The sequence below is a fragment of the Phodopus roborovskii genome, unplaced genomic scaffold (assembly GCF_943737965.1).
Source record: "Phodopus roborovskii unplaced genomic scaffold, PHOROB, whole genome shotgun sequence".
Lineage (NCBI taxonomy): Eukaryota > Metazoa > Chordata > Mammalia > Rodentia > Cricetidae > Phodopus > Phodopus roborovskii.
Genome location: NW_026126448.1, coordinates 2,951,844 through 2,978,090, shown reverse-complemented (window position 1 = coordinate 2,978,090; position 26,247 = coordinate 2,951,844). Strand labels below are relative to the sequence as shown.

The 26,247-nt window shown below is 34.0% G+C and overlaps 1 protein-coding gene across 1 annotated transcript in view; it reads right to left on the bottom strand.

Moving 5' to 3' along the window:
* Faf1 (Fas associated factor 1) overlaps nt 1-26,247 on the bottom strand; it is a 271,924-nt gene that overhangs the window by 145,182 nt on the left and 100,495 nt on the right. The window contains exon 8 of the mRNA XM_051188455.1: nt 3,423-3,509. Within this exon, the coding sequence (XP_051044412.1) occupies nt 3,423-3,509 (87 nt within the window). The remainder of the gene's footprint in view (nt 1-3,422; nt 3,510-26,247) is intronic.

Here is a 26,247-nt window from a genome sequence, read left to right as displayed (position 1 = left end):
CAGAAAAACTCCTGCAGCTGAGCAGCAAAAGTGTAAAATAAGGTCACTTTTAGTGACCTTTGTAGTCCATCTCTTAGCCTGACAGTAAGAAGCAAGCTTTCACTACTGTCACTGAATGTTAAAATATCCTAAGTATTAAGTTATGGCATACTGTCCTGGAAAGAAATTAATTATATTTTGTTGGTAACACATTTCAGACTGTTTACACAGCTGACATTTCTCAGCTGTACCCAATTCTTGCCCTAAGCTGTGAGGACTATCTTGTTTTGTAGCAGATGCCTCCACTTGAGTGTTTTCAGTAAGTATAAAAACAATACCACCTGCAACAAAATAGATTACTTGTAAAGCACTAGCTTTACATGTTTTTAAGGTTCTAATGAAACAAAAGTTACTGACATCTGGTTAGACTCTCTCTCCAAAAAACTATAGTTATGACTTTTTTGGCTAGTAGATCTGCTGTGGCATTAGTTAAAAGCCACTGCCTGGCCCTAAACATCTTTGTTGTGTTAAATCATGCAGCTAGCTCAAGGCACATCCTGCCAATGTGGCAACATTTGCTCTGGGGAAGTGTGGGCAGGCACCACTTCACAGGTCTTGGGGAAAGGTGCAAATATGAATAATGAGGCAACAGGATAAAGCTTAATGGGGATTCCCTCTCATGCTTGCTGCGACTGCAACTGATACAGCACCAGGTAGTGTTCTATTTCAGTTACTGTCAGCTTAACCAGCTTCTTATATTTTCCTATAGTAGTGGAATTACATTGCAACTCATTTTAAAAGTAAAAATCTTACACAAATATTAAAATGGTTCTCATAAAAGACTATCAAACTAATCCAATAAATTAGGAGACATAATGTATAAGGTAGTTAGTTTATAGAGGAATAGGTCCTATTTTGCTTATTACTTTTCCTGTTACTTTTGAGTTTGTACCTTACCAACCTATTTTCTAGTTTCTGTAAAATGGGTCAAAACCATTTTATCTAAACTTAGAGCTCACAGATCTACTTTACAACGTATGCTGCCTTGCATTTTAAGACTTTCTCCATCATCTTCTGTCTTTATTGTCACTTCAGCTAGTTACTATTGACTTTATACTAAACTTGAAATATATCAACCACATATATCACTCAGATTCAGTACTGCCTAAAAGATGGATAATCTGGATTGCCTCCATTCACACATATTCTTCACCCCACAGGTAATTTGTAGCAAATTTCAGATATTCTTCCATATGCTCAAGTCAGTCAATTATCGCCTATCATACTTGAACTATCTTAAGTACAATAATGACTAACTGATGTATCTACTGTCTATTATAAGCTAAACAGTATACTGACTGATGTATTTACTGTCTATTGTAAGCCACACAGTATAAATGTGTTATCATTAATCTTCATGAAAATGGTGGAAAGTGGCTAAGCTTCAAGAATTTTAGTGATGTACTTGAATCTTAAATTAGGTATTTCTAATAATGGTATTTATGTCTCATAATGCGTTTTAAACAACTATAAGAACATTTCTACTTTTTTTTATGTCTTCTTAGATTCTAACAGGAAAAACAAACAAAAAACACCAAAGCAAGCAAATAAAACTTACAAAAAAGCAACAACTACACCCTTGTTTTGGCAGTGTCCAACCACCAATAATTCTAATGTTATACTATTATACAAGTGATAGCAAAGAGTACTACTGTTTTTTGATTCTTTTTAAATTTTTGAAACCCAAGCATTTTCCCAAAGAACTGGGACTAGACTCAAACAGCATCTTCATCAATAAACTTAGAATTACTTTGTCTTCCCAAAAGAATTTGTTTTAAAATGTTAGGTAGCAATGACAGAAGAAGACTAGATACTGTCCAGACAGGTGTAGTACTTATTAGAAAAATATAAGAAACTAATTCAATTCTTAGCTACAATCATAATTTTTATATTATACAATATTTACAAGGTCCTCAATTCTATTTAGCATTATTTATTTTTAAAACTTAGATTTAACTTAGAATTCTTGTTTATATTTTTTAATGCTTATGGTCTGGAGAGATGACTTAATGGTTATGGGTTGCTCTTCCAGAAAATCTGAGTTCAGTTCCTACACCAACATTGGTTGACTTACAACTATCTGTAAATCAAGGCTCCAGAAGATATGACCCCCAATCTTCTGTGCTCCACCACCAATAGACACATACACATAAAAATAAAAAGAGATTGATTCCTAATGATATATTGCTATACACACAGGTCAATGCATCATTCAGACCTCATCAGAGAAGCTTCTTCTTGTAGTAGATGGTAATTAGCATAAAGACCTATAGCTGGATAATGTGCAGAGATAGACTTTGGAGCACTCCAACCTAAAGGGAATGACTGTATCACAACCCTACTCTCAAGGCCCAGGAAGAGGGGATATAATTATTACATGAGCCAGAAGTGGTGGACAACCTCAACAAAAACAGTCATAGACACTTACAAACTCTTAGGGACTACCATGTGCACAAATTTAAATCAAATGAAATACAGAGAAGGAAAAGTGGGAACAAACCCCCATCCATAGATAAGACAATATTTGAAATCATTAGCTACTAGAAGGGGGAAAGTCAGTTTGTCCACACTCCATTATGGGCCTCATGTTCACAACTAGTTAGCCAAATCAGACTCCAATATATTATACAAAATTCTCAAAAATAAATAAAGACAGTTTTAAACAAACAACAAAAACAACCCCAAAACAAGACAGTTATCTGTTTAGAACAAGTAAGTAAATATGGGGAGAGATGGAACAAAACTTTAAGTCAGTGGGCTTCATAAGGTGAGAAAATCTATTCTTTTGGAAAGAGTTAATTATTGAATAAATGGCAGAGATAGAAAAGGTTTCCAAATTTATAATAGAAAGTATTTTAAAAATGATATCATCAGGTGACAAGCTAATATTATCTTGATTTCTTTATGGTAATAAATGTATAGAACAATTTACAGCTATGTACTATCTCTATCAACTGTAAAATATAATAATTTTTAAAGCAACAGACTATTCACACATACAAACACACTCATATGTACGTACATAAATGTGTGTATTTATATATGTGTTTGGTTAATATCTACAATTTAGGAAATTTTTTTCTTCACCTTGAACATCTTATTAATAATAACCAGATATATTCTCATCAAAGAAAAAGTTTGAGTCAAATCAAGCAATTTTAAACTCCTGACACTGGTACAAATCATTACCAAAATAATGTTAATGTGCTTGGCTTATGACATTTATTCTTTAATGTGCTGAAATTATTTTTAAAATTTTAAATTTTTTACATGATTTGACATAAATAAAAAGATCTTCCAATGGAGAATTCCAAATAACTTCATTCTGCTTTTAAAAGCCAACTATACCACAAAGAAAGGTTATAAACTGGATTATAACTTACTGAATCATCAGTAGCAGAAGCTGGCCAGCCCTCCCATAACTGATGTCGAACAGGTATACTTGTAAGGTCGTACACATTTCTCTTTACCTATAAAAAGAAAGCAATAGAATTATAATAGAATTTTGACATTATTTTAATCATGGTAGCTTTAATTCATTTGTTTAACATAAAACATGTTTCATATTTTCTTTTAGCTTCAAAACAATAATTCAGAATACAAGTCAGAAAAAAATTTAGAAAAGTTTAAAAATATGATAACTATAAGAGCAGAATTTCCATGAAGGCTAGGTGAAGTGATGTTTCAACAAATGACTTTCTTTTGTGACTGACTTTTTTTTTTAGCATATCAATGGGTGTGTATAGATAGACATGTGATGAGAGCATGGGTACACTCTAAGCTAGAGGCACTGGATTCCCTGGAGCTGGAGTTAGCGCCCATAAGGGTGCTAGAAGGGGAACTCATGCTCTCTGCAAAAGCAGTACACAGTCTCAAGCACTGAGTCATCTCTCCAGACCCATCATGACTTATTTTTGATCATTGGCTGACTTCAAGTAGCTCTTCAGTTAAGAAACTTCAGGTAATGGTTCATTGAAAGCTGACTACATTTATAAATGTTTATATGTAATTTAATTTTAAAACTTTATGATTCAAACAAACAAAAACTTTATGATTCAAGTTTTCATTTGATGAGGGATGTTCTTCTGTATATATGTTTCTTTTATTTATTGATTAACAAAATACTGATTGGTCAGTAGCCAGCCAGGACATATAGGCAGGGCTACCAGACAAGGAGAAGTCTGGGGAGAGGACGAAGAGAGAAGTCACCAGGGAGGCACCATGTAGCTACTGGGAAGATAGGACCCACTAGGTGTTCTGTGGCAAGACAAGGCCATGTAGAAATACATAGATTAACAGTTATGGGTTAATAATTAAGAGAACCTAAGCCAACAGTCAAACAGTTTATAATTAATATAAGTCTCTGTGTGTTTATTTGGGGCTGAAGGGTAGCAGGACCAGGCTGGACAGAAACTCTGTCTACATAAAGTGAATTTTGGTTAAAGTGGAGTAAGGAACTAAATTTACTTTATGTTTTAGTTTCAAAGACATAGACTAATATAAAGCAGGTTAGGTGATTTCTTTGACATCATCCCAAATTAAAAACTAAGGTTTCCATTAATATCATATTTTAGCATCTCCTAAAGAGAAAATAATTGGTACATAGTGAGCTGCAGAACAGCCAGAGCTATTTAGTGAGGTCCTGTCTCAAAACAAACAAACAAAAAATTAAAACAAGAGTAAATTTTGCCTAACATCAATATTGTACCTATCACTATAAAGGGAGAAGAGTCAAATCATCAAAACAAGGTTGTGGAGAGTTCAACTATCTGCTATCCAGTGACTTAAGAAGGATCATATTTTGCTAAGGGTATTGACTCAAACCTGCAACTCCCATACTCCATTGTAAGACAGAGGACCTCTAGTAAGGGACCAGCTTGGACAATTAGAAAGATTCTGCAAAGCCACATCCCCCAGAGGGTCATACTTTTAATTCCTTAGAATTTTAATTCTAAACATATGAAAATTCTATTTCCTTCTTCATTTATAATTAAAATAATTAGCTAATTATAATAATGAGGAGGCAGTCCATCTAGTATACTCCTAACATCCAGGCTGATTTTGAGATTTTGTGCATATCTTCTAAGATTTTAAATATGGCTACTCAACAAGCAGCACTAACTCATGTTTCTAAAGTGTAGAACTGTAAAGTACCATGCTGTTTAGCTACAGTAATTTGTTATCATACTATTCTTTATTATACACAAACACATCGAAGTTACTCTTCCGGTGAAACAGTGATAGATATACATACACTAAGGAAAAATCTAAACAAAACATGGAATTCAATCTATTTTTTATTTCTAAAGTACACCTGGTGGTGGTGGTGTGTGTGAGTTGGGGGGAGGGGGAATGAGTAAATGAGATCTGAGGAGCTTGGGACATAGCTTGATCCCCACTCAATTTCAACAAGCAGCTTTTCTCCAGAGTGTCTAAGCAATGCTCAGGCTACTGTGCAAATTTTTTCTGACAGCCATTCCATCAAGTTTGGAAATTCTGATCAATCCTTGCCATTCCAACAACTTAGCCAAAGGTAACTGGACCAAACTTTAAGCACTTTCACTAGCTGAGTCTATTTAGTCACAATTATGGATTAGTGCCATTGGGGACAAAGGTGCTCCAATAATCCAAAACATTACATTCATAAAAGAGAAATGGCACAAAAGAAAGTATGAGGAATCTTTAGAATTCAAGACAAAGTTTCTTTCTTTAAACTTATGTTTGAGTGCCTAAATACACCAGAGTTCATCACCTATTTTTGAACAAAAGCAAGCAAATAACTAACTAACTAAATAAATAAATGTGTATGTTAGAAAGGTGGAAAGGTTACCCCACCACTGGAAACTTACGTAAGCATGATGGACACATAAACAATTAACTTTGAAGTGAAATTCCTTAAATTCTACCTTAATTCCAAAATACAACAATACATTACTTTGAAATAAACAGTAGTTTCTTGTTTCATTAACTCATATATAACAGCACTGAAGAGAATTACATTCCTCTGCTATTCTAAGCCTGAAAAGCATGTTCTGGCTATAGTGCCATGTTGGTATAAAGCACAACGCCAGACTGATGTGCTGAACAAAAGTGATCAAAGTTAAATTAATGTTAGCCATTGCACAAGCATTTGGCTTCATTGTCCTTCCCAGAATGACATCTGTTAAGCAACTTGTCACAGAATTAAGTAGTTAATGCAGAGAGAACTTAACTTAGAGAGTACCATGTAAAGCATATTAGGCTAATGTTTGATTATTCCAATGCAAAGGCTAAATTCACAATGTACTCCCAGTTTATGACAAAAGACTCTTATTCTAAACTACAATCACTAAACAGCAATTTAAGTGAAAACAAACTTGCTTTTCAATATGAAATTTCATGCTATAACCATAGGCAGATTTTTCTGTTATAAAGCAAAGTGAAAGCAAAGACACAAAATGGTGAGTTTAGTAAAAGGGTTATAAAAATCCCATTGCCTTTGCTAATGAGTATTCAATTAAAAGTTTGAATGAAAAATTAAGTACAAAGCAAATGTATAAATAATTATTTTTAGTCTTTGAGGAACTTGAATGACAAAACATAGCTATATATAATATAAAGCAGATGAGCAGGGTGGTTGTAGCACCCACCTTTAATCCCAGCACTTGGGAGGCAAAGGCGGATCTTTGTGAGTTTGAGGCCAGCATGGCCTACAGAGCAAGTATAAGGACAGGCTCCAAATTGACACAGGGAAACCTTGTCTCAAAAAAAAAAAAAAAAAAAAAAAAAAAAAAAAAAAAAGATGAAGATGAATTAGACTAAAGAGAAAAGAAGTGAAGAGAAGCAAGGGGGTAGGCAAACGAGTAGGGCATATGGATGATGGAGAGAACAGGAAAAGAGATAATCAGAAAAGGATGAGGTATGAAGGACTTGAGTGAGGACAGAGGGGAAAGAAAGTAATGAGATTTTTTGAGTATCTGAAAAAGGGAGATTGAATACGCAAAGGTTGGTCCCCTATAGCTGGCATTCTCAGCTGATAATACTGTTCTATTTCAGATGTAGTTCCGTCTTTAAAGGCTGTTAAATTCCAGTTAGTAAGAACAACTGACACTTACTGGATAACATTTCCTAAGGGATTTTTTTGTCTTATATATTTCCTTTGCAGCACTGGCTCAAAATCATGCTGAACCTTCAAAATCTTTTCAATTCTTGCTTTCTGTTAAGCTTTAAATCTATGCGATTTTAGGATGCTAAACCATACAAATGTTTTATTTAGTTCTGAATAGATGTAATAGATACTATGGTTGCCAGCCAAACATTAAAACAAACTATACTATATTTAAATTTGAAGTTCTAGACAAACCATAGATTTTTTTTTCCTGGAGTTTGCTTTCTAGATTTTCTTTTTTAAGAGAATTTTTCTTCACTGTTTCAGAAGAGTATATGAATTCACACACACAAAAATACCAGAATAACTTGAGAAAGTACAGGATACGGTTCTGATTTAATAGTTACTTTTGTTGTTGACATGTATCTAAATACAATAAATTTTTAAATGCTCATTTTCTCTATTTCAAAATTCACAGTTCTTCAATATCAATGAAGATTTTAATATTAAACATAGCACTGAAGGAAGGAGCATTTTATAATGGCATGCTCAATATAAATTTACTCATAAGAACTCATCTTTCCCCCAAGTTTTCTTTTAAATTCTCTTAAACAAACAGCTTTTCTTAGAGTGAAATTTCATTACAAATTCTTACAGAAAAGTTCTTAGCATAGTTCCCCGACTAAATGCTACATTCTAAAATTTAGACTCAAGTGAGATTAAACTCAAATGAATTGTTCATAGCGAATCCAACTGAATATAAAAGGCCTATAAAGTTTGGGAGTTAACACTGTCAGTTACAATAAAGTATTTTCTTGTGAACTAAATACTGATAAAACTTGTCAAAACTTTTCTGATGGAATTTTAAATGCTGCTCAGGTATTTGCTGTGGCATAAAAAAGCAGAACTAGAATTCTAATTCTAACCCCACAGCTATTGCTTATCACTGTGGGCAAGGGCCTTTCTTAGATTTAGTTCACTCAAACTTAGAAGAGAATAAAACATGATCATTATTGCCTTTCAATGTTATAAAATCCTATGATGTCATTAAGATATTGGAATTAGTCCTGGGTGTAGAAAATGAAGAGCTAAATATATGTAAGATAAGGACATAATGAGGGCATTTACAACCATTAAGGCTCTAGCCTTAATTTTCGAAAATGGAATAGAGGTAGAACCAATAAATATAACAGACATCAAAGGGAAAAATGCAAACAGTCGCAGATGAGAAATAAAGATATAGAAGCATTTTAAATCAAAATTTTCTTGGATAAAAATTATACCTTTATTTTTCTTATACCTATAAAATCCTAATTAATATTTTCCCCCTCACAAGATGTCGTCTTAAAGTCTGTCACAGTTTTTGAAATAACTATTACTTCAACTATGTAATCAGCGAGACAATGGCCTGACCAGAACACTGCTACCTATATGTTGACAGTTGTAAAGATTTTTAAATTTACTTCACTAAAAATCTTTGAAATTGGACCCTTTATTTTTATTTATTTAACATTTAATGTAGGAAAAGTATATTTAACTGATATGGGTTCAGAATAGTTTTAAATTGGTTCTGGATTTTCTGAATTAGGATACTAGCACACATTATTATCTTTGCAAAAATATCATGAAACAGCAGGCATCCAATACAATTTTCCTGCCACTGTTACAAGAAAAAAGACCTCTGGCTAAAGCAGAACCTGAGCTTACCCAAATATGAAAGACACTGAACTATAAACTACAACTGCATGGAAGTGTTTGCTGTGCTCTGTTTAAATCAAAACAGCACACAAGCAGTCTGAGTCCCAGTTTCCTGGCAATCCCTGGTGCTCTGAAAGGCCTGTGTAGTTAAGAAACCAACCACTTCTGATTCAAAATGAACAGGCTTTGGACACATACTACATATCTAATGCCTTTCCTTTTCCTTCTTTATAACAGACTGTACATGCACTGCAGTTGCACATGGATTTGTTTTCCTAAGATGCAAGTCTAAAAATCCTTCCTGAACAAAAAAAAAAACGTTTGAAACCGGATGGTGCAAGGGGAATGAGAAGGTGGCATCAGTAATCAAATGTTAATTAGCAAGCTTTTCCCCTTCCCCCAGGGCTGGCCTGTGTTAGAGAATTCAAATCAGAAATCAATGCTCCAAGTGTTTAACTATTACTTCTTCTCATTAACCATTAAAGACCAAGCAATTTTCTCCCCATAAAAACAGTAACTCAAGAATTTCTTTTTCTCAAATACCATCTTTTCAGGAAACAATGAAGAGGTCTATAAAATTCAAGTGCCTTTCAACCAGTTTTGAACAATCTGTATTCTGCACATTTAAAACATCTTTTGATTCTAAATGAATTCTTCATTTTAACAACTGTACCTTAGTTCTGCTCATACCATACTTACAAAATGTACTTTGCATCTTCCCTATAAAGAAACAGGGCAGCAGGCATTAATAAAATGCTAATAAAGCTTATTGGGATGGTGATAATAAAGTGAATCAAGTACAGTGAATCTAGTTTAAACACATATAATTGTAAATGGATTTGGGCCATCATGAAAAACTACCAAATATAAGATTAATCATTATGTAAACATTGCAACAAAAGCTACATTACATTTAAACCAAACTAACTTGTATATTTAAATAAAACTAAATTTACTTCTTTGCTTAAAAGTTAGATTTAAAGATAAAAGACTTTTTTTTTTTTTCTTTTAAAGTATTGGTATCCCAAGCTGGCCTACAACTGTGTAGAACAGGATGACTTCAAACACTGTGATCCTTCTACCTCCATTACCAGGTATATACCACCACACCAGGCTGATGTGGTACTGTGGATATAATCCATGGCTCCATGCATGTTATGCACTCACTGTGCCGATTTAGCTATATCTCTAGCTCTCAAAACAATTCTGAAAGAACTATAAAAGTCTATAATAGATGAGAAAATAGGCTATACATCACACATGTTAAAAAGGCTAAATAAATATTCAGGGTTCAGTGGACTAAAAGGGCTTTTTTAAAACTTGTAAATTTGAAATTAATGATAGTATAAATGAATGAAGTCAATGATTTTTCTACAACAGTAGTTCTCAAAGCAAAAGGGTTATTATCAGCTGGAAGAAACCAGAGATGCATATTCCAGGGCCCTGTGTATCCAGTGTGGGGCCTTGCATGATGAGTTGAAACCAGCCCTAAAGGTAATTCTTACCAGTTTGAAGTTTAAGAATTAAAAGTTTTATATACAGGTTCCTCCAGGCATCCATACCTCTTTAGTTAACTGATTTTTAAACCCTTCAAAGTCTGTTCTTCAGAGGCCCTGTCCCTTTTAAGAATGAATAAATGTCTAGAAATCCCTTAAGGTAGGTGGGATTAGATGGCAAACTGCTGTCACTGAAATCTCTGAACCTTGTAAACTTACTATTTTTTAATAAATTCTGACATTGTGGAAAGTCATAAGTTTCCATCTTAGTTCTGTCATAGGGAGCTCATGACAGACTAATAAAATCATGGAAGAAAATAGTTGGTTTACTGCCTATGGTAAATAAAACAGCAGGTAGTCAATAAATTCTCTTAAAATCCCCCTCCTACATAGTATGAAGTAAATTAATGAGTTTGTACCATCAGGAAGGAAGATGCCAATTAATAAGTAAAACCCAGAAATAACTGCCACAACATAAGAATATTTTCAAAGGTCTCATGTTAGATGGCATTCATTCTCTAAAGGTCAATCTATATATTGCCCCCACTGGTTCAGTTTATGTACTACTCTACTAGTGGCAGAGCATGTGTTCAGCATAGGCAAAGTTATAGTTCAGATCTTAGGAGAACAGAGTGGAGAAAAAAAAAAAAAGGCAATAGATTGTGCATGAACCAGAAAGTAACTTAAGTCAGAAGTGTTTTGATTCTGTATTTGAATTTCAATGGACAAAGCAAGATGTGTCAGAAGCAATTCACTGGTTAATTTCAAGAATAGTATACATGTTACCAAATATTTAGTGACAAGCATATTCACAGTAGTCTGTCTACCAAACACAATATTGGTATAATCTAGTCAAGAAGTAATACAGTTAAATAAACAAACTATGCAACACTAACATGACTGTGATGAGACAGGAGAGAGCAACTAGTCAGGCACTTTTAGAGCAAAGGAGGACTTGATCCAACTAAGAGCACCTGGACACCTGGTGGATGTGCTCAGCCCTAGTCAGTAGACAGACCTAGAAGGCCATATATCAGCTTAATTGACTGTTTCTGCTCCATCCTAGGAGCGGTCTTCTTTCTCACTTAAGCTTTCTATAATAAAATTTCTAAGACTTCATTTTCTGTGATCCATAAATTTCATTCTTTGAATTCACATGAAAAGAATCTGGAGCCACTCATTCAGTGAACATTGCCTGTGGATGTGAGATTGCAGCACCTTAACTACTGAGTTAAGCCCACCTAAAGTAAGAGAAAATGGTTCCATCAAATTCAAAGACCCTACTTTCATTACATTAAAGTGGAGCCGGCAAAGTGGATCCTAAAGGCCAATAAACCTGTGTTGTTTGTTTCTAATAGCAAATTCCACTAGGACATCACCATTCCTATTTGTTTTCATATGGTCTCTGGATGCTTCTGACTGCTAGTTAGCAGAGTAGAGTAGATCCTGGGCCTTTACAGGGACAAAAAGCTACTTCTTGATATAGAAGATAGTATTACTAACTCTATAAGATATTAAAAAGTGAAAAAAAAAAGAAAAAGAAAGATATTAAAAAGTGGGAGCTACAGTCATAAATAGGTCATCTGTTTTACTTCCTCCAAAGCTCAGGAAGCATACAAAAGGTATAAGATCCATAGAAGTAGAGGAGAGGTGTGGAAAGCTGATTTTTGGACATAACAGAGCTGAAGCACTCTGACACTCACGCAAATGTAATTACCTGCAGAAGATCAAAATTGGTACTAATAATACACGCTGTCATGGAGGGGAGAGGAGATAAAAAGGCCTCACCCCTCCCTGAGACATTTTCTTCTGTGGTGTAGCCAATGGTATAAAATACCGGTTCCTGCAAACAACCCTAATGAAACTCACTGGGTTAAAAAAAAAAAATTAAAAACAAGATATAAAAATAGATGGGGGACTAGCTGGAAATATAAAAGAGCTTAATGGGAAAGGAAGGGAGACAAAGGACAAGAAAGGCTAGCAGAGAATTACATGATGGAAATACATTATATATATGTATGAAAATGTCACAAACTCATTATTATGTGTAATTAATAGATGCTAACATTTTTAAAAGCTACAGGCTGAAGATACAATTCAGTTGCAAAATGTTTGAGTATTATATACAATGCCCCATGTTTAATCACAAAAAAGGGAAAAAAGAAAGGATTACAAAATAATGTCCACTGTTGCTTAAATATGTGTATATATATATATGTGTGTATATTCACACACACACATATCCATACTCTATTATTCATAGAAAAGAATAAAGATATGCAACAAATACTCAATTTCATTATTTGTATGTCATGAGATAATGCATTTCATATTTCTGAATAATTTTTCCTTTTCATCTTTAATGAGGAATTTTAAAAATGTTTTTATTCAAAGTAAAGAAACTTACAGCAGAACAACCTGACTCTTTATTTCAATGGTCTGTTAATTATCAAATGGTGCTGAGAAGTGGAGAAAGAAACTGAAAGGTACTGACAGTCAGTAGTTCCTAATTTAATGTATCATGCCTACAATAACCTTTACTAGTATTATGTTTATTTTACAAATACAGAAACCGAGACTCACATAAAGTAACTGATTCAAGCTTCTTCCATTTAGTAAATGTGAGTACAAAGTCTAATGTTGATCTATGAAATTCTAGGGTCTAGATCCTTTCTTAATTACAGTAGATTTCTTGACCTGAATTTTGTCTATAAAATAAAAAGTTGTGGTAAGTTATTTTTAAAATTCTTTCTGACACTTTTATAATTGTAAGTAAGTAATTTCTTTCTTATCTTCAGCTACAAAACAGGCTCTTACTACTTCCTCCAATCTGGCCTGGTACTCCCTTACTTCAGCCTAACTTTGAGAGTTCTGGGATTACCATCAAGTAATAAATACCACATAGAGTCATATTTACATATTCTAAGACACCATTCATACTTACTCTAAACAGTGGTCATGAAGTAGTAACAAGTTAGAGTGACTTACTATAGGCAGTCTCTATCACAAGAGCAAGAAACCCCTTTCACAACTATTGTACTGAACAAGCAATGAAGTATAGCTGCTGGCTGTCAATTTTATATTATTAAGTGCTGTTTACAAACAATGAGTGCCAGAGAAAATAGCAACTGGTTATTATTACATAACTGACTGTTGCTGCCATGGTAAGAGGGCAGCTCCTGAGGTCACAAATAACAGAAAGAAACCGCAAAACAGACATCATCATCATCATCATCGGAAATTAACCAAAGCAAAAGAAGAAAATATTAAGATAGTAAGTAAGCTTTATCATATGACTGTCAGCAAACACTCTTCTTATTATCATCACTGACCAACACTTCCTGGGTCTCCCTCAAAGGTTTCAAATGTGATAAAAGAATATGATTAGAGTCACACTATGACATTGCTACTTTTATTTAGTCAATGTATAGTAGTTCAATTCTCTCCTACCTTGCTATTCCAGTTCTCCTCCCTCCTTCCACCACCCCCCCAAGACGGACTCTCTTGCCAACTCCTTTTCTATAGCTTTGATTTGGATAAGTGAAATTTTTATTAGAAACAGCTAGATTTGCAACCTATGTGAGTTATAAATGAAATTGTATGTGTAAGAAAGAGGATGTGGGCAATGATTTTAAACTACCCTGCAAACCTTTTTTTTTAAACTTCTGATTTTGTTTTTATTTTGGGTGAGTTAAAGCATACACTTATGCTATGTATAAACATAAAAAATTAAAGCTACTTACTTCCATTTAGTTAGTGCCTAAATTACAATGACAAAGCAGATTTCAAACACTCTTAATTAAAGAGAACAGTTAAATAAGCATTTCAAAAATTTAAATGCTGATGTTTTGGCAAGTAATTTTTATAATATGGGAAAAACAACAGCCCCCTTTTAAAAAAAAAAAGTAAACCTATAAATCCTTTCTTACTCTGGCAGTATCACAATGTCACTCAGACATGATGTTTATGTTTGCTTAAGGCATTCTACTGCCCATCCCAGCCTTTGCTTTCTCTGAGATGTGAAAAAGGTGGTGAGAACCATGAGCAATAGAACTTCAGTCTATAATCAGGTCCCTAATAATTTTATCTTTTCTTGTTAACAAAAAAATGCAAATAACAAAGACAACAAAGGGACTTAGTGTTGGGGTCTGCCATGAATACTAAAGTGGCCTGGGGGTGTGGTTCATCAAGTGAAAATAAACCATTCAAGTCACCCACATCAAGAAGAAAGTTTGGGAACAACCAGGCCAGTGTTTGTATTTGGAGCTTTGGAGTCAGGAGAGTTGCATTTCCCTTGACTCTGCTTAACTTGGGCACCAGAGACAATCTACTTAATCTCTCCTTTAGGAAATGTAAACTAAGTTTCTCCAAAGAGCAGCCCCCACGATATTAAATAGTACATTTGATCAGACTTTAAAATTCTAACTTGTCACTTTTCATGATCAGATTTCACCATTATTCTAAGAGAGATGTAGGTGAAAGAGTAAAGAGACCATCTTCAGAAAAGTAGCTGCATTGGCCAAGAACAAAGTTACAAAAGGATAAGCACAAAATTACACACCTAGTTAACTTTGAGTGAATGAAACAGAGTTGGAAACTTGCTCCAAAGGCCAAGTGAATGGACACTATAAACGAAAGCTTAATGCACATCAAACTCCAAGGAATGAGGCTGCCAGTGTTCAGAAGCTCCATTTAACTGGCTTTTAATTAAGGCAGTTAAAATCCTAACCCAAGGGTTTCATTGTTAAGGCTGGCTCTAAAATGTAGATATAGCTTATTTAGAAAGAAAATACTAGGAACACCTTAGCATTATCACTTGATGTATTATTAAGATGGGAAAAAATTAACGACATGATTCATTAAATAAGTACACATTCTAAACAAACTGTCTGAAGTCTCCTGTTTAAAAAAAAAAAAAATACTCCTATTTATTCATTAACAAAGCTATTCCTTAGCTCATCCCTGCCATAACCTGCTCTATTCAAAAACCATATGGGAAAGGACATAAAAAACCGCCACAAACCATGGACTTCTGGTATTAGTGCTACACACAGCATACCCCTATTCATTATTCTACCTCCCTTGTTTAATCTATCATTAAGATTCAGTGACCCTACACTAAATTTAAAGCAGATCCTTCCTTCCTCCCATGCCTAAATTCACATAGTTTTCTAGTTGGGGATGCCCTCAAGTATTAACAACTCTACGGGGTTTCTCTAATCTCAGCTCTGAACTATGTCATGCTATAGAACCAAGAAATTGCTGTTTTACATCTCTAACTATAGAAGCTCCATAAAAAATGACCATATAATTTACTTAATAAGATAAAGGGGGAAAAAAATCACAACTTATTTTTTTCATTGTAAATGACAGAAAAGACACATGGAGACATGGTCATGTCGTCATTACTTCAACTATATCCAGATTTTTAAATAATGGTGAAAATTTCAGGGGATGATCATTGATAAATGATAAAGCAAAAAGAAGGAAAAAGCATCAATCTAAATGCATGCTTGATTTGATAAACAGATAAGGGAAATAAAATTTTAAATAAAGTTAGTATTTTGAGGATAAAAACCATTTTAAAGTATAAATAAAAACCTCTAATGACAATGAGATAACAAAGTGTGGTGTGTGTATGTGTGTGTGTGAGAGATAGTCTACTAAAGCTAAGATACTTTCTGTAATGACATAAAGTCTTTTTTTTTTTGTGCTATTCAAGGAAAAAGCCACAAGCCACATGTGACTACTGAGCACTTGAAATGCAGTTCATTTGATTGAGTTAGAATTCTTAACTTTTCAAACTTTTTAATTAATTTAATGTTAAAGTGCTACTGATGGCAAGTAGCTTTCCTACTATAGTACAAATTAAGATCACATAAGAAAGCAGATCATCTAGAGTGACATAAAACAATACATGGATAAGACTAACACAGTTTACTTCATTCTTATTTCTTTATAGTCTCTGACATACCTACATGTATAAACCGTATAGCTAAATTGTTTTTCATAAACAATATTTTTGCTCTAATAATGTTAATTTAAGGGTGTCTAAGGACTATCAATGGGAAGTATTTAGAACTCCAAAACTGAAGAGAAATTTCAAAATGCAAATAACTTTGAAAAGAGCCAAAGCAATAATGAGCCATAATTTAATCATTGAATAGTCAAGATGGCAAAAGTTTCTTTTTCAGTGTGACTTAGGTAACTGCCACATTATTTAACCTAAAGACTAAGCATTCATCAATTCCTTTACTCTAAAAATGGTTATCTGAAAATGATTATGAGTTTTTTTTTTAAATACTGGGTTTTTGTTATTTATTTATTTATTTATTTATTTATTTTCCCATTTTCATTACTGTTTTGCCAGCATGTATGTTTGTGTGAGGCTGTCAGATCTTAGAGTTACAGACAGTTGTTAGCTGCTGTGTGGGTGCTGGGCATTCAAACAGGGTCCTCTGGAAGAACAGTCTTAACCACTGAGTCATATTTCTGGGGCCCAGTTTTTTCTTTATTTTACAGAGTTATAATTCAAAATATTATTTGGGGACAGGAAAGAGGGCAGAATCCTTAAGGTATGCATATGTTAGGCTTAGAAGAATCGGAAGGTGTAAGGAATACTGCAGTCATCATTAGTCTCAAATTAAAGCCCCACCTTATTTATTAAGTACTTACTGAACATCTCTAACCTAAGGGACTTCAGTACAGCAAAGAAAATGCAAGGATGTCTGGGAGAAAATATCTTATATTTCATTAAGGAATTAATGTAGCAGAACAAAAATATGTAAATAGTTGTTTATAATATGCATACACAGAACACGGGTTTTTTAAATAAATGGGTAAATTTAAAAAAAAATAAAATAGGACAAAGTACAGATGGGACCACAAGGGACACTTAAGAATTAATGCCAAACTTCTGCCTCCAGGGAACTGGAGAGAGCTTAGTGGTTAAGAGCATGTGCTGCCCTTGCTATGCCCATCAGACAGCTGAGAACTGCCTATAACTCCAACTCCAAAGGATACCACACCTCTGGTTTCCAGGAGCACCTGCACTCATGTGCACAATCCTTATGCACATACACATAATTAAAAATAAATTATCTTTTCTGAAAAACTCTACCTACTTACAAAAAGTATATCATCACTTTATGAAACTTTAAAAACTAAAAATCACATAAATTAGGGTGATTATCATTTATCAGTAAATTACTGCGTATTTTTAGGGATAATACATACAAATACTACTAATGGGTGCAAAGAGAATTTCCCCTTGGACTTACAAACTGAACACTCAGTCCAGCTTTATCAAGCATATTCACTTGAGTGTTAATAATTGATGAGCATTCATTCAATTTTCCACCCACACAACAAACGTGTATTGAATATCTAATGTAAAGAAGGGATTAATCTATAGCAGTGACTAAGGCAGAGTTTTGCCTTCATGGAGCTTATATTCAATCTTTGTGTGTACGTTATTAAGGAAGGACAAGTGGGAGTGGGTGGAGCAAAATAATTTGTGATTAAGTGCTACAAAGGATGGTAATAGATTCCTTCTAGTTGTTTTTTTATGTAAGATGGGTTGAAATCTTGATGAAATGTACAAAGTAGGCAGAGAAAACATGAAATGCAAAGGATCTGTCAGATGTTTTACGTACATCTATATTTTATCTGATAATTAAGATCAATGCAGCCTTTATTCTTTCTTTATAAAATAAACTGAAGACCCAAATGCCAAGTGGGTAGCATAAGTAAAATCCAAAATGCACTATACAGAACACTGAGGCATGTTCTTTTTACATCTCCATGAATACTAAAATCAGAAAATTTTGTTTTTTCTGTAATCATCTCCTCATCCCCACCCCCAACCTAACCATACTCCCTACTTAAGAAATGCTATTTATCCTGTTCTCTTGCTTGAGAAACTCTTCCTTCATAGATTTGGGACAACTTTAGTTCAATGAGACTAAATAATCATATTCCAAATTACTGTCATGTACAAATTAATAAAGTTTACTCTAGTGATAGCTAACTCAAAGGGATATTTCAGAGATTCTGATCAAAGATATCTTGTCTTCAAACACAGTTGGGTGTTGTTTGTATGTTTTTTTCCTTGAGTGAATAGATATTGTCATGCATTCCAAAATAAATGGAAAGTACATTTGATCATATTTTATTTTTGTCATGTTTCACTGCATTATGCCAGTAGTGAGTAAATTCAATTATGTCCATCCTTGAAAATTATGGCAGCCTGGCAATCACATCCAATGAAAGCCAGGTTATTCTGAGAACTGGTCTCTGACTCCTCAACATTAAAGCTCATCCTTTAAGCTGTACATTGTAAAAGAAAAGATGTTACTATTGCCAAGCTACAGAAAGCTTGAACTCTAATCTTGTAAGTTTCAGGGAGATACACTTGTATATTTTCTAAACTTCTGTGTGTATATGATTATTCCCTTCATCTATACATTCATCAAGCATTTCCTAAGTTTTAGATTTCCTTAAAAGTCACCAGTGCAGTAGTCTCAAATGTGAATGCCCAGATAAGTAACAAATATAATGAAATGTGACAGGAAAATGGCCAGGATTGCATTTAAGAAAATGTACTGGTTTGTAGGGGCTATTTTATCAATTGATTAAAATGTCCTATCCAAGACCACACAATTACTGATATAAAAGCTCTGGGTTCAACACTACAAGAACTATTTGGTTCTTTAAGATAAATCAAGAAATCTAGTTTTGATTCATTGTTTTTGTTTTAAAAGTAAAATAGTCTAGCTTTTAAATATTCGCAACAGTTCAAGTTTATGTCCAAGTAGTGGCAACAACAATCTTGCATTGACAATTTGCTAAGCACTGTAGGAGAGGCATAAAAACAGATAAAGATGTGATCTCTTTGCCTTACAGGAACTCACAGCACTCTAAAAATTAGACCCAGAGCCAAAAAAACGTATGTTATAGTGTGACAGTTAGAATGCTAAAGACATCAATAAAGTATCAGGTGGCACAGAGAAGAGCAACTATAATAACCGAATCTCCCATTTATTGAGTGCCAGGGCATTGATCCAGGTACTTTGCACATTTCATGCTCACATCAATCTTGGGGAGGAGGGGGTAAAAAAATCTGATTTATTATGTGGCAAACCTGACTTGAACTTTATTCTTTCCAAGCTCAGAAATTGTTTTCTCCAAATATGTCACGATACCACACCATCACTCCAAGTAAGTGTTAGTTTTCTAAAGACCAGTCAAACAAACATTTGAAAATAATTTCTTTTTATTCAACTTATTTTGAAGAAAAATATTTTATATTCTATAAAGCATTACTTAATATGTAACTTTAGACATTATTGTTTGAATTATAGCTGAGATGCTAAAGGGCTGAATAGTTGCATATGTTCAATATTCATTAAAACTGATTAACTAGTTTATTTAGCAAACATAACACTATATCTAATCTAAGTATTCTTCTAGGCAATTTATAGATTAGACAACTATTTTCATGCCACTTATAGACGAGGCATCTAAGATTCAGAAAGAATATAAATTATCTAAAGATAAAAAAACCCTATAATTAGAATAAGCCGCCTCACTCAATTTCACTTGTAATTAAGACAATATACTACTTTCTCCTTTCAACTAAAATCTAAATATATTTATATGATCTGCTGTTGGTGAGAATAATGACATAAAGTATCTTTTAAAAAGCAAGTTTATTGGTGTCAATGTTAAGCATATATCAAAGCCAAATTCATTGACTAGGGTACTATAGAGAATTCCTTTTTTTCTGTAGCCTATACATTTTATAAAATCCACAATTTTTATAAGCAAAATACATGGAAGAGGAAAGAACTGAACAACCTATAAAGCAAAATTAGTTAACATTCAGTAAATACATTTCTATACCAGATCACTTATACAGCAATCAATTCATGGTATTTGGCCTGTACTACAAGTGGAAGGAAGGAAGGAAGGAAGGAAGGAAGGAAGGAAGGAAGGAAGGAAGGAAGGAAGGAAGGAAGGAAGGAGAAAAAAACAAAGAAACTGATGAAGCCAGTTCTGATTATTTAAAAGGTGTAGCTATTAGATTCAAATTAGCAACTTTCTTCACTGCTTTATTGATTTAACTAACCATCTAATATCATATGATTTCTTACACCAACACACACCCCAACAACACTATTAAATAGATGGAAATTTCCCCCAACTTTGCATATGATAAGAGGAGCACCTACAATTTGTGTAACTGATGTTCCTACTTTCTACTCAGACATTTAACTGACAATGCAAAGATAATATAACCCAAGTGAAACTATCTCCATGCATAGTTTCCTTTTATTTCAGAAACAGAATGCTACCACTAGCTCTATAATCTATAATCTATAATCATCGTCATCCCCCTTGAGCTTGTCATCCACCTATTTTGATCCTTAACAAGGCTGCTACCATTTCCCAGCTGGAATATTACAACACTGTCTCAGTGATCTGTGTCACTCACTTTTGTCTCCTTCTACCTATATACAACAGTATTTTGTGAAAGCACACCAGGACAGTGTGATTTAAAACCTCTAAAGACATTCTACTACACTCAGAATGATCTAACTCGCCCATCTTTCAAAATTAATATCATCATCATCCTTTGCCACCAGTTATTTGTTTAAAGATAAATTCATGACCAAAGATGATTCGGTTAATTCAGCTTTGAGATTTTTTTCCTGTAATAGAAAATGCAAATTTTAAATGGCACTACTAACATTACAAACTGGCAGGAGAGACAGACTGTTCCCATTGTATGGAGCTGCTACTGCATCTCACTGTAGATAGATTGACAAGAAAACTAGCTCAAAAGAAGAAACCAGAGATAAGCAAAATAGTTTATGCTGCTTAGTGCTAGGCTTATGTTGTACTTACTGGTGATTCAAACATTTTAAATCTTCAAAACTATCATGTGTCAACCACTCCATAACAGATAGATGTGAAAACAGCCTTCCTTATGTAAAACTAACTTCAGTACACATTATCTACCATTAGATTGTTGTTACAGAGTGGATTTAAAGTGCCCTTCTAAAGGCTCATGTATGGAAGGCCCAAATCATGAATGAGAATTCTGTCTTCACCAATGGATTAATCCTGTGATGGAGTGAAATTTTAAACAGACTTCTGGGAGGTACTAAAATTATGGAAGGTAAGGCCTATTTGGAAGAAATCCATAGAAGAAGGTATCAGCCTCTCTGTTTACCAGGTACCAAGAGGTGAGCAGTTTTGATTTGCAATGTACTCATCATGGTGTTCTACTTCCTATAACCTTAGAAACAAGGTGGCAATGGACTGAATCCATTGAAACCATGAACCAACATAAACTGTTCCTTCTTTTAAATTCTTTTCTAATGCCTTTGTCATGATGAAAAGTCTAACAGAGGCACTTACTAATTCATCTTTAATCTGTTTATCTCCTCAGAGAAAAATACTTCATGTAAGTCATCTATTTGCTGTAAGCTGCTAACCAGGTGCTTAGCACACAGCAGGAAGACCTTCGGTTATGAGTATTTCCTTTATATGGTCAGGCTGTTATGGTAAAAGCCAAAAGAGTAAAGAAAGACATTTTTTTCTCCTCTGGAGGGGGCAGCCCTTGAGAATGGCCTTAAGAACCTTTTTAAATATGAACAGAGAGGATAAAAGCAGTTGAAACAGAAGAAGTCCATGCAACAATTGGACATGAAGAGAACAATCATTATTTTGTATATGGAGGAGGCCAGCACCCCAGAACTAAGTGATGCTGAAGACCCTCTCTTGAACAACCCACATCAACTGTCCTTAAATATGCCCATTCCTTTTTCTCTCTTTTCCTTTCTCTTCTTCATCTTCCTTTCTCTATTTAAACCTTCATTAAAAGATTTTCTTATTACAATTTTAACTTTAACATTAAATTGTTTTATGTTCAAGAACTGTATTAATAGTTTTAATTGCACCAAAGTCATGAGCTACCGTTGGAGTTCACCAAAACTGATGGTGACAATGGATTTAAATTAGGTGATGCACAGGTTTTTTAACAACTTGGTTGAAAAGCCAGGCTTTTAAAGTGAATAAACTCTGGCTCTTACAATCTTTTTGCTCCCTCTTCCACAATTGTGTGGGGCTGAAGAAGCAAAGGGTAGAGGAGAAATGGTGTAATTATAATAAAAAAGATAATTAAAAAAAAAAACAGAGCTTCATTGTATCTCTGGTCCTGACACACCATCATTTAGTAGTATAGACAAGTTCAGAGTTAAGTGATGTGATTAGATTTTTCTAAGGTCTCGTTCTTTCTCAGAGTAGGTAGAACATGAATTGTCTGAATATGATAACTGGCAGTCCTATTTCCAAAATATATAAATGATTCCTCGGTGCTGAACCATAGAAATTAAATGTTTGCTTCCAAGTGGAGCCAAGACTTAGGTTTCTAAACTCAAACCAGAGAATTTTATATTTATAATTTAGCATTAAAGCCAAAGATGAGTATTGTGCTTTCAAGTACCGGGTCACAATACCTTGCCTTGGGGAGGGGGGGGATCTAGGTAGAAGAAAATGGATTTTACAGGACATTTCAAGTTTTCGAGACTACTGACTTTTCACTCTGATTTGAATAAGGGAATTAAAATAGTAAACTAACCTTTCCCAAATTGAAAACAAAAATTTAGTTCTGATAGAGCCCAACAGACTGATAAAAGGGTATCTAATGTTTTGTAAAACTAATATTAGAGAGCCACTGACAGCTTTATCACAAAATAGTCTTTAACATCTTGTTCTCTACCATGCCTTAGAGAAAGTATAGTTAATAAGATGCTCCCAAACAACACCTATAGTTTTCTATCAAATTACTTAGAAAACAGGAAAATCTATCAGTCTATGAATGTCCAAAGTAAGACGTGGTGTCATCTATTCCAAACAACTACTGGATGCAGATGATCAGAGTCCTGAAAGTTTCAACTCATTTCTAAGAAAGTCAGTTCAGCATGAAAATGCCTGTGATGGTCTTTTTCCTTACTTAGAACATTTAAATATAGTACTTAGGTGAAATCCACTGATGTGTGGTCAATATAAAGTGACTATATATGGTAACAGGAAGCTGCTGCTTCAGTTGCAAGCTGGTCATACATTATACAGAACAAAGCACCATGCTTAGAATAAAATTTATTTTTTAAAAAAATGCCTGAGAAAGATATCTCATTATTAATTTCATATGTGTATGTCCCCATGCTTTTTTAAACAAGGTCTTCATGTAGCTCAGGGTGACCTCAAACTTGCCAAATAGATAAGGATGGCATTGAACTCTTGATTCCAAGTTCTGGGACTACAATCATGTGCCACCATGCCTGGCTGCATATTTTTATGCCAAGTTTTATAATGACCTTGACTATTAAAAAAGCAAAATCTTCCTAACTATTACAAATTTCAAATGTTTATTATTCTTTGCATATGACTGAACAGTAGTTGCATACACACAACCTAAGAAATACATTTTAGAACATTTAAATTTTTGAGCCCAACCACAAATCTTGTGTTTCATTTGATCAGTTTCAATTGTTTAAAATGTGATCAACTGGCCACAATTTTTGAATTAAATAGTTTTAGTAACTGTGTTAGATCAAATTCCCTGGAGCATACTTCAGAGTAGAATCCAGTAGCTGATTACTAAAGACACATCTGTAGAAAAGGAGTGTACTTGCACCTAATTAGGACTGTTTGGAAGCTTTTTGTTCTTTAAATAAAGCCAAGGGAAAGGCATGGCTAGCATTTTCTGTCTTAATCATTCCAACAAAGTATTTAATGACTGAAATGAGAACAGATAATATACTTAAAAATTCTATTGCTCATTGATTAGCTTATTTGACTCCCTGCTTATGAAAGTACATACTAGTATAATATCCTTTTGGACAGAGATTTCAGATACTTGGAGCAATTGTAAATATTGTGCATAGACCACAAAACATAATTTCAGAGTAAGTTGCTATTTCTAGTACTTAACACTTAAGTGTTAAAATTTGAACATGTAGCTGGGCAATGGTGGTCTACACATGTAATACCAGCACTCAGGAGGCAGAGGCAGGCAGATCTCTGTGAGTTACACGATAGCCAGGGCTCTGTTAAACAGAAAACTCTGTCTCAAAGAGAAAGGGGGGTGGGAGGGTGAGGGGAGACTTGAATACCTTTACCTTTTTGAAATTTTAAAAGAAATTATAATTGTTTCCAACTTTGATGACAAGAAATCATACAGAATTGTCAGAGAACAGTTTATTAAAAGACGTGTACACACACACACACACACACACACACACACACATGCTACAGAGGATGCCTTAGAAAAATATTAAAATTTCCAATGACTCAAATTTGCATTTAAAATGTATGTTAGAGCCTGGGAAGATGGTTCAGCAGGTAATGTACTTGGTAGGTGTGAGGGCTTGAATTTGAATTTCCAGAGCCTACTCAGACTATGGCTATAATCCCAGAAATCCAGGGGCAAGACAAGAAGCACAGAAAGAATCCCCAGAAGCTCTTGGGACAGCTAGCCTGGCAAATGCAGCAGTGAAAAAAACAAGACATTCTTAAACAGGGTGGAGAACCGGCTTTGCCCTCTTATACATTCATCTTGTCATTTGTGTGTTCAAATGAGAACATATGCACATACATACATCACAAACTCAAAAACAATTTTAAAAATAAAATGTATTTTACATAGATACTAATGTTGATATTGATAGGACTCTTGCTAGTTTGGCAATACAGGCTGTCTTAATACAGTAATTTAAAAATATTTCAAAGACCCAAGACATTACACTTTGACTTGTTTGTATTTATACTATTTCTGACTAAAGAGAATTAATCATTACCTCTTTTAACATGAAAGGAAATCTTTAAGCTAATTTGAGGAGTTTCATGCTAAATCCCAACATGGACACTGAAAGGTGGGTTAGACAAACAAGAGATACCAAAGCTTAGTAGGCAGCAAAACCATAGCAGGAACAGCTCAACAAGGTGAACTCACAAAATGCCATCTTCACTGTGTTACAGAAACATGTGCTTGGTAACCTTGATTTCCAAATAGACTTTAAAAAAAAAAAAAAAAAAAAAAAAATCTCTGAAGCAAAAAAACAAATCTCTGAAGCAGAAAGAACTTATTATCCAGGACAACAGACCATTTCAAAATATTCACTAGGTTTGGATGTCCAGTAATAGGAGGAATAAAGCAGCTGCTGCTTTGCTGTTTAACATAAAGTCTTCCTACATTGCCCAACTTGACCTTGATTGAACAGCAGGGCTCAAATGGTCTTCCTGCCTCACATCCCACCCAAGTATTACTACTAAGGTATGCACCATTGCAGCCATTGAATTTTTTTTTTTTTTTGCTTTTTTTTTATAACAGACTAATCAATATCTTTATTCTTTTTAAAGAGTGTTCACTCTATCATCAAATGTATATCTACTACAATATGACAAAAATATAGATAGAAACACAATGCAAGATCAGTCACAGAAACTCTATTGTGGTGTAAGCAGTCTCTTGTGCTACACACAAAAGCTAACACCAGTCCTCTTGAAATGCTACTTCCCTAGAGAAATAGATGCCATATATAAAGATCAAGTTAAAGTGTAACTTTTCATAATTAGCCCAAGTGCTTATCTAATATGATTCTTTAAAAAGTTTGTAATGATTAATAATTTTAAATTTAAAAATCCTCCTGGTTTACTTTAATAGTAAGGAAAAACAGACCATTTACTTAAACTCTTAGACAAGAAAAACGTGGTGGTCTTATCCTTTTAACTGCACTGTCACCATTTTAGTGTTTGCTATAATCTGTGTTCTGAGGAAAAATCTGCATTTTGTTAGTGTAGCTCCCTTGTTATTCCATGTTCACTTTCAAACATTTAAGTGAACAATTCAGCTTTTTC